The 12,623-nt window shown below is 38.1% G+C and overlaps 2 protein-coding genes across 4 annotated transcripts in view; one reads left to right on the forward strand and one right to left on the reverse strand.

The window, feature by feature from the left end:
• Positions 1 to 12,623, forward strand: part of LOC144630260 (uncharacterized) — a 147,329-nt gene that overhangs the window by 113,732 nt on the left and 20,974 nt on the right. The window lies entirely within an intron of this gene.
• LOC144630205 (ras guanyl-releasing protein 3-like) overlaps positions 1 to 12,623 on the reverse strand; it is a 24,293-nt gene continuing 11,670 nt past the window's right edge. For all 3 annotated transcript variants that reach the window (XM_078488529.1, XM_078488530.1, XM_078488531.1), the window contains exons 5-18: positions 12,207 to 12,329; positions 11,524 to 11,683; positions 10,097 to 10,270; positions 7,874 to 7,990; positions 7,092 to 7,189; positions 5,427 to 5,598; positions 5,105 to 5,185; positions 4,547 to 4,678; positions 3,814 to 3,929; positions 3,522 to 3,660; positions 3,037 to 3,073; positions 2,499 to 2,579; positions 1,749 to 1,918; positions 1 to 1,190 (exon numbers count right to left, since the gene is read on the reverse strand). In XM_078488529.1, the coding sequence (XP_078344655.1) occupies positions 1,020 to 1,190; positions 1,749 to 1,918; positions 2,499 to 2,579; positions 3,037 to 3,073; positions 3,522 to 3,660; positions 3,814 to 3,929; positions 4,547 to 4,678; positions 5,105 to 5,185; positions 5,427 to 5,598; positions 7,092 to 7,189; positions 7,874 to 7,990; positions 10,097 to 10,270; positions 11,524 to 11,683; positions 12,207 to 12,329 (1,771 nt within the window). In that variant the 3' untranslated portion in view covers positions 1 to 1,019. The remainder of the gene's footprint in view (positions 1,191 to 1,748; positions 1,919 to 2,498; positions 2,580 to 3,036; positions 3,074 to 3,521; positions 3,661 to 3,813; positions 3,930 to 4,546; positions 4,679 to 5,104; positions 5,186 to 5,426; positions 5,599 to 7,091; positions 7,190 to 7,873; positions 7,991 to 10,096; positions 10,271 to 11,523; positions 11,684 to 12,206; positions 12,330 to 12,623) is intronic.

The raw sequence follows: 12,623 nt of genomic DNA on the forward strand, positions 1-12,623 counted from the left end.
TGGAAATAAATACGTTTAATTATTTATCTTCTGATTACTTTGACTTAAACTACTTTCTGTTTTAAGCTTTCAAAACGTAATTACTATTTTACAGAATAAGATTAAATAAATGCAACTAAGATATAACTTTGAGAGAATTCTGAAATAGTCCACTGTTTCTAATTTACTTTTCAGACAAGTGTGTGTTTGATCCGTTATTTAATCAATCAAAACATAAGATTTCCGTACGGAACCCATTTGTCAAAATATCACAACATATCCAAAGGGTATCATAAAAATCAATGATCGGAAAAGTATTCGATAAATCGAAACCAATCGGTATCATTATCATAAGTGAAAGGTTATCGACTGGTAACAGCCAATCGATGACCAATCGACATTGATTAGCAATCGATTGGATACCAGAAAGTAAACTGCTACGGCTGGCGCTCCAACGGCTATCGGTAGTCAATTTCTCAGAAAATGTAACACTGCGCATATCAGACCGCTTTTCTTTTGGTCAGCACCAAAACGAGGCTCTGTCATGCGTTTCTAAAACCTACCGTTTTTTTGGGGCTGGAGAGCTATTTTTGGACTTTATTTTCTATTTCACGGCGGAGGAGTAGTTTTAGGACGAGGACCAGCCGTCCATGGTCGTAAAAGTAAGATAACATTGCACGCTAAAATCAATAAAAACTAAATCTTGATGGATAAACATTCTGCAAACAGTATAGCTCTTCGGATACAAAATATCTTCGGGACTTATAAGATACGCACACCTGCATTTAAATATACTTAATCCTCAATTAGGAAACTTTTTCTTGATAGGGAAAAATTAACTTTTCTTATTTTTTCTTTTTGTTAACTTCAATCTGTTATCCTATCGCTGTACAATTTTAAGTTAACAATAAATTATTTGACTTTGAAAAGTTTTGCTTCAATGTCATTACCAAAGTATGTCCATGACTATATTCACGAAGCAGTCTAAGTTACTACCAAAGAAATCTGTTCTGTTCTTTTTTTACGAAGTCTTGCAAGTCCTACACCTCCGTATCTTTCTGCATCTGTAAGGCGTCCATTTGGTCCAAAATAAAAGTAACAGTGTTTTGTCTCAGAGAATTCAGATGATTTTGCAACAAGTTTAACTTGTGTGTAGTGTTTTGTAACTCCCTGTGAAGACGGACATTTTCCTCCAGGATCGCTTCATTTGCCTGAAATCATTAAAGAACAAATCAAGGTTTTAGTTTCGAAACAATGATAATTAAGATTGAGAGACAAGATGGGGAATGCATAACTTCAAACCATCTGAATATCAGTCTAGCCATGAACTTATACAGCTCGCCAGTCGACAACTGGGGTATCTTTAATAACAGGAAAAACCTACGGTAAACCGAAAATTGCGGTATAGAGAGGGTTTAGTTACAGTAACGTGACTAAAAAAACAGCAGGGACCAACTCCTGGTGTCCGTTATGAAAGAGTTGACTGTATCTACATCTATCTTCCGAGGAATTATTACCTTTTTTCATGTCAGTTAAAAGGTACATTATATTAACGCGCTTGCTTGCAATAATATATATACGTAAAAGGTGCAACAACTAAAATGACAATTTTGGCACGCAGTGTCTAAAGCAATACAGGCAAGTTAATGGGTTGCCTAAAAAAAGGTTACACTCCCAGAAAGTATCCATGGCACACAAAGAAAACAATTTTGCCATCCGTGTAAACACTATCTACCAAATGTGTAGAACACAAGCTCTTATGTGCTGACCTGTTGGGCACGAAGAAGTTGTTTGTATTGATCTATTGGCACACTGACACACTCGCCATTTAAAGACTTCAGTGACTCTTCTGACAAATGTTTGTGAAGCTTCATTTTGTTTTTCCATTTGTTTATTCTCAGTGTGTCCATTTTGTGAAGAGGTTTTTCCACGGCTGAACCTGTTGACGAAAAAACAACAAGTAAAAGATTAAAAGGGACACTGTCACGAGCTCCACTTCAAAAAAACTAAAAGCCTAAAGACGTATGGGAGCCTACAAATAGTGATCGAGTTTTGTTAAAAATACTATGCCAGTTTACTGAAGCTATTATAAACAAGTGATATTATTGTCATGACATCAGAAACTTCAGATCTGAACTTAAAAAAGTCAGGCTGACTTTTTCAAGTTCCGCTCTTGTGGTCTGGAAAAACAGCTAAAAACTTTCAACGGATCCCCTTTTCCTTCAACAGCAATTGATGTCCTAGGCGCATTTTGTGTACGAGCGGAATTTTTGTTTTCTCCATTAAAAACTTAATTTATAACACGTTTTACTGTAGTAGGCAAGATTATAGATAAAGAAGAGATGTTCCAATCCCAGGCACTGGAGTAGACACATTGGCTTGTCAGTGTCGGCACTTAGCGTCACGAGTAACAGGTCTGAGAGTAACTGAGTCACGAGTAACAGGTCTGAGGTCAAGCCGGGTTATGGTCATTCTTGTGCTGTTGGTAATTAAACCCTAGCCTTAGTTATCATTCTCACCATTTAACTGGGTAGATGACTTTTGACGACATCCTCTTACTATCTCTCCTTTGCAATTCTTGTGGCAATTAATGTGACAATCTGGAAGAAAACAGCAACATTGAATTGACCGAACTAGAGTTTTTTATACAAGGTATTTTTAATAGACAGTCTAAAGGATCTCACTATTGGTGTCATAGCAAATTGATGTTAAAGAAGATCGATGGATGATCTCAAGGAACTCAGTCAAAACCAGGTTAGGTTTTTGTTACGTTTTTTTTAAGCAAACATCATGAATAATCTTCTTTCAAGGGAATCATGCCTGATCGTTTGAAAACCAATCTGATTTGCGGATTTCCAACAGAACACACTTAGTGCGTACTAACGTCATAAAAAATAGGTGGTAACGACATTATGAAACACACCAACACAACGGATTGCTTTTGTCAGATACGTTTGTATCCAGCAGGAATAAAAAGAAGCTCTGATTCTCAATTTAAGCATTTGTATAGGTTTAAGTTTTGCGCATGGCAGTACAACTTCACTTTAAATGTCTTACTTTTACACCTGTATCCTTGCTTGATGATCCCCCAGAGCTGGAAATATGAAGAAAATTATGATGTCAGACAGACAGAAAGGAAGGTAGGAAAATAGGGGGGAAGTAAGGAGGAAGGGAGGCAGGCTGAGTGGATGGGAGGGAGGGAGAAAGGAAAAAGGGAAGGAAGGAGAAAGGGAGGCAGGCTGAGTGGGTGGGAGGGAGAGAGAAAGGAAGAAGGGAGGAAAGGAGAAAGGGAAGGAAGGAGAAAGGGAGGCAGGGTGGGAAGGAGGGAGGAAGGAAGAAGGGAAGAAAGCAAGGGAAGGAAGGAGAAAGAAAGGCAGGCAGGCAGGCTGAGTGGGTGGGTGGATGGGAGGAAGGAAGGAAGAAGGGAACGAAAAAAGAAGTGTAGGAAGGAGGAGGGAGGGAGGGAGGGAGCAAGGGAGGGAGGAGGGAAGAGAGAAGAGAAGGAACACAAAGAAGAGGTCAAAACTAAACGCATTCCTTACCATCCCCGCACAATGGTCGCAAAAGGTTGGTGTAAAGTAAGTTGTTTCTTGGAAGGTGTGTGAAAAGCCTTGACTCAACTCACGACAGTTTGCTTTCATGAAGTAATTCTTCATCTCTTCACGACTGATTACTCCATCACTACAAAAAAAGGTCAGCGCCTCACATAAGTCTCAATTAAACATACTTCTGTTTAATCTTGAAATTATGAAAATTGTTGACATTGTATTGAACTCTCTCTCTCTCAGATCGTGAAGTATGCAGGGCTTAATCAATGTTTGTGCAAAATCTCACCTGTTAACATCAAGAACTCCAAATGAATCAATAAATGGAAAATTAGTAGCAATTGCATCAAACTCTTCCACTGATATTGAACCATCTTTGTTTGTGTCATAAATTCTAAAAACGGCCTAAATATAATAAGAATAATAATGAGAAAATATTAATTAGGATGGCATGTCATTGCAAGAAGCACTGAAACACCAATGGGTACAGTTATAGAGTGTGGCTTACTGGTCTGCGAGTAAAGTTGTGCCGAAACCTAAGTAATAATTTGTTTCATAGTGTATCGCCGGTTCCACAGAACTGCACACAACCTCTGAGACTTAAAGGGTAGAGCAGAGTTTACTGAGTACTCATCTCACTATGTGTAAGTACCCCCCCTTCTTTGTTTCCTTACCAAAAAAAAATTTCAGGTAATAAGGTTCAGTGTGGGTATTCACACTGCAAGGAAGCCAGTCGCTTTAGGGAGCATTATGTTTGCGAATATTCTGGAACACGAATGTATTACGGAATATGTTTCTGCTATTCTGCTCCTGGGAACAGAGTGGCCGGAAAGGAAACCATTAGTATTGCAGAATAGGAATGGCAGCCAAACGAACACTAACTCACATTATCAATATAGTAGTCCAATTATTCTTATTCCAGATTGATCCCAAACGAACGCACCCTTACTCAATCAATGTGTGCAATGAGAGTGACCTACAATGGTTATGCTACAATGTATGAGTCTAATAATGTTACCAACCTCCACCATGGATGATACATGTCTCTCAGTTGTCACAGGATCAGGGGTGGTGTTTAATAATCCAGCTGCCCAATCAGCAAACATCACGCTTTGTTCACCACTTGACTCTACACTACCAAGGCTCGCACAGCTCTATTGAACACAATGTCATGCTTCATCAAGTCACATAAACAAATAATAACTCTTAAAATCTGAGCCTTCCAGTGATACACAAAGCATAATAATAATATTGCCTCCTTAATACCTCTCTTGTCCCACCATTCCAACAACACTGACTTCTCAAAGACCTCAGTTGTCTAACCGCACGAGTTAAAACAAATAAAACTTCAAACATATAGAAATTATAACTATTACTTATTCACAATTAGTCAATGGCTTTGAAATGACACAAGACATGTTAATTTTCAAATAAGAAAGATAGTGTAAATGACAAAAAAATCTTCATAAAACTTCAAGATGGAATGCAAAGAACATGTGGTCAAAACTACGTCAGTATGGTATAAAAAACGAATAAAATTTTATTGATTGCTTGTGTGGTAGACTTAATAGTTTACTCACAGAGTGGCTATGGATCCTTGGTTCCCTGGCAAGAGATAATTCATACAACTCTTCATCTGTGAGTCTGGGTTGCAGTGAGACCTGAGAAAAAGTTGGGAAAAAAGTGCATACAGTATTATTTTCCTTTATTTGGCCTTTCAGTGGTGATAGAATACCAAAGAGGAAACATTTTTGTCGTAGTTTAAGTGCATGTTTACTCTGACTGATATCTTTTTTATAATAACGGATACAGAGAAGTGCCATGCGCATAAACGTCCCAAAGTGCATGTAGCATACTTTCAGAACATAAGGTTAATTTAATGTGGGATATAATTTCTCTTACCCTTAACATTTTGATGAGTTCCAAATTTGGTTGCACAGGTGGAGGTGTGGTTTGCAGTAGTCGTAACATTATACTTGATAAACGAACCATCTTTTGTACATTAAGGAGATGTCCATCCACAGTGTCAGGAAGAACAATGTGCAAGGCAATAAGATCTTTTAACTGAATGCCTAATGACAAAAGTGTTATGCAAACAAAATTGGTCTGTTAGTTATTATTATATTTAAATCTCAGAGCACCATATGTGTAATCATATGAACCAATTGCAGAACAGACTCTTCATTTTCTGCACACTTTTGCATAAATAAATTGTTCAGCAAAATAAGCCAACCAAATGCAGTAACAGGGATAGTATTGATGATAATCCTTGTGACAAAAAATTGTAAAATTTTCTAGCTTGCTCTAAATTTAAGAAGAGTGGAATGAAAATGCGAAAAAAACTTCAAATAAAAATTTATTTTCAACTACTTTCTTGCATATGAGACAAGCTTATTAAACAGGCTTTAATGACTTGACTTAAGACCATGCATTTACACGTGCACGTGTCTATCCTAAGGATGTGGTAGGTTGATTTACATGACGTGATTCATGTTTTAGACATGGTATGCAGTAATCGTAGGGGAAATTGTACCATCTAATTCGCCCTTTAAGCAAGTCAACCTAAGAGATTCGACCAATCCCTAGTCCTGCTTATCATGCTCAGACTTTGTTGGCTTGAATGGTATGACAAATCAGTGACAAAAACACTTTCTGGTTTGTTCGTAAGCCCTTCATTTTTTTGCTGACCACTACTGCATATCATAAGCATACAACACAAGTGAAATCTTTCTCGCTCAGAAATTTATCACATGGTGATAAATTTGCACTATTACCGCAAAACCATTTAAGTCCTGTTGTTACCTACAAACTGTGAGCTCACCTCTGGATTTATCCCCAAGTTGCATAAAAACAGATACAGGATTGATGAAGACAGAAAAAGAAGAAAGAACAGATTGAGCAACCTTGAAAAATCATGACATTCATACTCTGCTAACTATGCAACACTTTACCAACGAAATCATTCAGTCATTGATAAGTGGTGGCTAAAAGGGTAACTGACAGACAGATTTTCAAGTACGGTATTTTTATTTAGAAATTTAATTAGCAGAGCCATGCAATCAATTTCAGTATACCCGTACATAAGGTATGTCACCATAATCCAACAGTGCACACTGATAGCTGAGTTTTTGACATAGGGTTTGATGTACATTACCCAGGAAATGTTATAAAACAATTGGCTTGTGCTTTCAGGAGACTTGCCAAGCCAAATCAACATCACAAGTTATAAGCAAGAGACAAAGTTGCGAGAGGTCAGCTTGCCTCGTTTGAAGGGTAATACTGTAAAATATAAGTATGAAAAGTCCTTTATCCCAGCAGGCCTAATAAAGACAAATGACTTTATTGAATTTCTAGTGCTTTTAGCTCTGCACTATCGAGTTATGGTACACTTCAGAAGTTTGGAGAGTACTCAAGAAGTTAGAGTTGGTTGAGGCTATCAACTCTTACGCTTCTTTTGCCGTCTCCATACTGTACTTTCCGCATGCACCATAACTCAATAGTGAATGCTAAAGCATATGAATCGATTATTTAGTTAAGTTGACAATTAAATATTCAACTGTTACTTACAGAATAGGAATATGGAATCCATCACAGTTATTCAAGGTTTTCCTATAGGAAGCATAGTTTCCGTTGGAAGTCAAGAACTCCATTAACAGCTTTAGGTACTAAAGCAGAACAGACAAGGAGAGTCACATACACATCCGGTACAAAGTGCCTATAACCCACAAAAACAAATAACAAAATCCCACGGCCCTCCAGGTGTGGGGTTGAGCTTAAGGCTAACAACCGGCCGGCTCATCCTGCAAAAAGTGCTTCTTGCCGAAATAGCAACCATGACAACCAACAACCTGCACACAGACATTCCAAGGTCACCAAACGGACTAGCAGGTCCCGTCGCCCCATTGGACGGTCACAGGGCTGTCACTAAGAGCCGGGCCGCCCAAAGCGGAGGGATTTTCCCTGGCTACAACGAGTTTGAGCTCCTTTAAGTCAATGAACAGACAAGTGAATCTGATTGCACAAGACCCATTACCAGAGATGTAGACTTCTAGATTATTTACTACTGGTCATTATTTCAAAAACTGTAAGACTTAACTTAAGCTAGGGGGTGACTGAGCTTATTTGGGGGCAACAAGTGTTTGGGGCGATGTACCTTTAGTCTTGGGGTGATGTGATCTAGATTGGGGTGACGTAACTTGGGGTGACCCTGCAGTAGGGTGACATGACCTACATCACCCGAACCACATGACTACAGATGTGAAAGCCAGAAGGAAACTACAGGGAAGGAAACATAGATACTAAGCAAAAGATACTAAGTATAACCTATAAAGCTGGAGGGAACTCAGTACCTCTTGACACTCTTGTGTGAGTAGCTCCTGAGTTTGTCGTAAACGTGTCAATGCTGTGTTTCTCAGTCCTCCTGCCACTGCCATCAGACCATTAAAATTCTGAAGTTCCTTTAAATGCTTGGTCGGGTAAATAGCAATAATACCAAATCAGAAAATAATACATTTTTCACAGTTACTATAACAAGAAATGGCCTTGTGTTTTACAAGTACTTGTGTACTTCAGCATTAATGTAAGGTATACATGGGAAGCATGGATGACACTGTGATGAATCATACTGCTTGTCTCCCACCAATGTAGCCCAGGTTCGAATCCCAGACCCTGCCATGTGTGTGTTGAGTTTGTTTTTGGTTCTCGCATTTTTCGCATTTTGGTTCTCTGGTTTTCCTTCCTCCAAAAAAACCTGACTCTTCCAAATTTCAAAATCCAATTTGGAAACAGTTAAGTGCCAGTACATTTCCTATTTTTAAAATTTATTTAATAAGTAATTATTTAATATGTAATCTGTTTTGAAAAATGAGTTACATTGAAACTTTTATCCTACATGCATTTTGAGGGGGCTCAGATCGGGGGAGTATGGGGAGTTCAAACTAGTCCCCCCTCTCCAATTGCACTGCCTCAAAAGGTCTGGTCCAAATGATACAGCATATGGTCTGCTTGCAAAGAATGTTGACTGATTGACTACATTTCCTAATGCAGAGCATGACTCAAGTGACATCTGATGTTGATTTCACCAATTTAACTTGAATATGTTGCAACCATAAAAATAAATTTACCGAAGTCCTAGCCAGCGTCACTTGGCGTTCTAGTCAGTCGGGGCGAGCGAGAAATCGCGCACGCGAGCAAAGCGACGGCGGAAGGCAGAAGGAAAGAAGAACGCCAGCCGCCAGACGCCAGACGCCTCTTAAACGGGAGAAATCTTTTCACGTAATTATGTAAATAATACATGTAATTTGTGAATTCCGGAAATAAAAAAGTGATGTGTTCTGTCAAACTCACGTGTGGTACAGGGATGTACAAAACAAATAAACCCCGGGAAAGTTATCAGGCTCATTTTCGTTTTTGCAAAATGTCTGCAAATTCGGGAGGTCCAAAGACAAAATCATCTGCGAGTCGAAGCGGGGGAAGAAAACCAGTTAAAGTTTCTAATGATTACTGCCGAGTTTGTTTGCCTGCAATAGCATCCATGTGTAATTCACACTGCTTTGCTTCATTCGTCACTTGTCAAATGCTAATTGAGCGGCCTGAATGTTGCGTGCATGCGAATGAGTCATTTGGAATAAATTAAAGCCAACAAACCAATCACAGGACAGATAAGCAATTTTAGCCAATGGGAATAAGCGGCCTCTGGACGCCGCTAATTCAAAAGATTTCTCCCGTTTAAGAGGCGGCTGGCGTTCTTTCTTTCCTTCTGCCTTCCGCCGTCGCTTTGCTCGCGCGCGCGATTTCTCGCTCCCCCTGAGTGACTAGAATGCCAAGCTACGCTGGCTACCGAAGTCCAAGTTCTGAAAACTTAGTCTAGTCTAGGTGGTCATAATGATAATTGCCTTCAACTAAACTACTTAATTACTTTGGAATGAAAGTTGTTTTGGCTTTAACCCTTTAACCCCTAAGAGTGCCAATTGGCACATAGTGCCATAACTTGTCAATATTCGTCAAATTTATTTAATTTTTAACACCACACTTGTCTTCAAAAGATCTGCATTTGCAAGCATCAAATTGTACCTCCCCCCTTTTCATGATTACCACCACTTTAATTTCAATTTTTTGCCTGACACATAGGAGACAGCAACAACTACATTTACCAGTTTGAGAGCGCAAATAAGCTATAGTTAGGGATAACCAACTAATAAGAGAGAAATATTTGTTTAAATCTTTTTCTTTTTAATGTTTCAACCAACTTCTTTCAAAACTGTAACTTCCTTCTTATTTGTTCAAGTGTTATATGAAATTTTCTGATCAAGAACTTTCAAATGGTTTATCATATATGGATATCAAGTTTATACCAACAAAGACCATTCGCTTTAAGGGGTAAAGGGTTAATGGAAAAAATACACAGCTCACTGTTGGCTAAATAAAAAACATGAACACATGCACACATGCACACATGCCAACTCTGATCCTGAGCCACATTTTTTTCTGATGATAGTTTTGCATTTAATCCTTCAATAATTATTGTTATTTAGGACCTGAAAATTTAGTTTTTACATGTGTACATAGCTTACTTTTGCTGTCTGCTGAAACTTTTCCATGCAGGAAGCTCTCTCCTGTGGTGAAACACAGTTTAAGACCATCCCTTGTACCCACCGTGACACTCCATTAAAAAGTGCCACATATCTCTCAAGATAAGCAGTTTCTTTTAATTTTCCAGTGCAAACATAAGTCTTCCACTCTGAAAACTGATCAAAAACTATAAATTAAATTTAATTCACTTTTAAAACATGTTATTTAAGTCTGCAAAAAATTATTATTTTATTTTTCATTTATAGTAAAATATCATTGCTGTCCTTAATGTTGTTGTGGTTATATGTCTTGAATAATTGTATTCACAAAAAGGCTAGTGGGCTGGCTTTTATCAATTGATCATAGATGGAGCAGGAAGTTAGACCCTAAAGGTGTTAGTCGATCAGATTTTGTTCATAGTATATTTGCTACAAATATCATCTTAGCAAGACTGCCATAAGTTTCTTTACTTTAGACTGCCTGATCATAAAGCCCAGGGGGTACTCCCATAAATTTCGGATAGGGGTGTGCCGCCAAGGTTCTTAAACCCTGACCCTATTTAAGGATAAAGAAAGCAAAAATTGATACCCTTTTTAAGGCCCAAAACTGAAAAAATGACACCCTATTCAAGGGAAGGAGAAGCGTTCCGTGAACGGATTCCTTTTAACATTTAGCTGGGTTTTTATTAGCTGATAGAATTTAGGTACCCTATCTAAGGATCACACCGGGAACACATTGCCAAAAGGAGCAAAAATGATACCCTATTTAAGGATTGAGAACAATGCTGAGAGGGTGGAGGATGCATGCTTACCCAAGTCCTAGAATCCCCAAGACACTAGAGGCCCTGCATGATGTGCCTGGAAATTATCTGCTCCTCAGATCATCAGTGATCAGAGGAGTGGGGGTACAGGAAGCCAAGCCTTTAGTCTTATATAATGAGTTTAATAGGATGCCTTTTAAACTGTCAAATGCACCTCCTACATTGGAGCAGTAAATTAATAGAGAAATCTTGTACTGGACTAAATCTGAAAATTAGTGCCAGCAGTACTGACAGTACTTCTTTGCCTCAAGGTATTTGCTGGTATTGTTTTGGGTTTGGTATTCCTATGTGAAGCTAATTTATCATAAAATTATGGGAACAATAATAAACTTTAATTATTATTATCAGGATTTGTTGTGAAAATACTGTATTTCTCTTTGCACTAATCCAAACTCTTTAATTACTATGTTTCCTTTTTCTCACCTGTTTAGTCAGACCTGTCTATTACCTTATGCTTATGGTGAGCAAGTTAAGTTTAAATATTAAAATGTAAATGCCTAGTACTTAGCTCTGATCAATGTCAATAAATTAAGTTATAAACTATAACACTGTAAACAACACAAGGTGTTATAACAAACTAGCAGTTAGTATAAAAATTTGTGTACTTACTGGTATTCTACGAAGCATTTTGTATTCAAGATATGTTAGTTGCTCTGCAATAGTATTAGCTGATATGTCCTTGAAGGCCAAAGAACTTTTCCGCTGATCCATGGGAGTGTGTTCTGTGCTTGTGACAGCGCTTAAAGTTCGATTTCTTTCCTCAGCACAACTGTCAGAGAATTTAAAAACAGAGATACTCTGAGTTAAAGTAACAAACTTTTGATTTCTCCATAGTCATTGGAATTTTCCAGTTCTAAACATTTACTGTGTCGACTTGTCTAAGTGCTGTCACACAGTGTTTACAAACTCTTAATAAATTAATAAACAACAGTGAATTTCAGAACTTAATGTGAATAATTTGCTGCTTTGGGTTATGAATATGTTACTCTGGACAAGGAAATATGAACATGGAACACCTGCCGTTTGCTGGCGATTGTTTGCAAGAAGTGCTGTCAACACTTAGAAAAGAGGATTTTTATTTGGAGTTGAGGAAACGTGACAAGATGTTCCTCCATACAAAAACAAACAACAAACATCGAACATTGTAAATTAGTGAAATTGAGTTTCAAAAGGGTTTCAAAGCCCCTGAAACCCCCGAAACCCGGTTTCCAAAGGGTTTCTTATTTAATAAGAACAGACAGCAGTGCACTTTTTTCTGGTACCCATCACTACTAGCTGATAAAAGCTCTTACATGTTGGATGGATGAATGATATCTTTCTCCTCTTCACCTTCTACTATGTTATGAAACTCACTCAACAGTTGGGTGAGTGTCTCATCTTTTTTGAAGTCAGAACCATAGCTTGATATCCAAAATCTATAAAATAAAGATGCAAGTTCATACAATAATGTACAGTTTCTGTAAGTGTGCCATTTGCACACTTAATATAGGATTTATCTCCAAAAAATAATTCCGTAAAACGGAACCTAAGGTCAAAATTTGAAGCAGAACAACAGATTTAGAAAAGCCAATAGAGCTCTGTCAAAGTTTCTGGGGTTGAAACAAAGGATCGGAATGTGGGGAGAAGCCTTGCATGACAACCAAAATCACTGCTGAGTAGGGGAGACTCCGCCCCAAGTTCCAAACCATTGCTATCTCTTCCATAGACCA

Source organism: Oculina patagonica, chromosome 11 (assembly GCF_052425735.1).
Source record: "Oculina patagonica isolate OP01 chromosome 11, crgOcupat, whole genome shotgun sequence".
NCBI lineage: Eukaryota > Metazoa > Cnidaria > Anthozoa > Scleractinia > Oculinidae > Oculina > Oculina patagonica.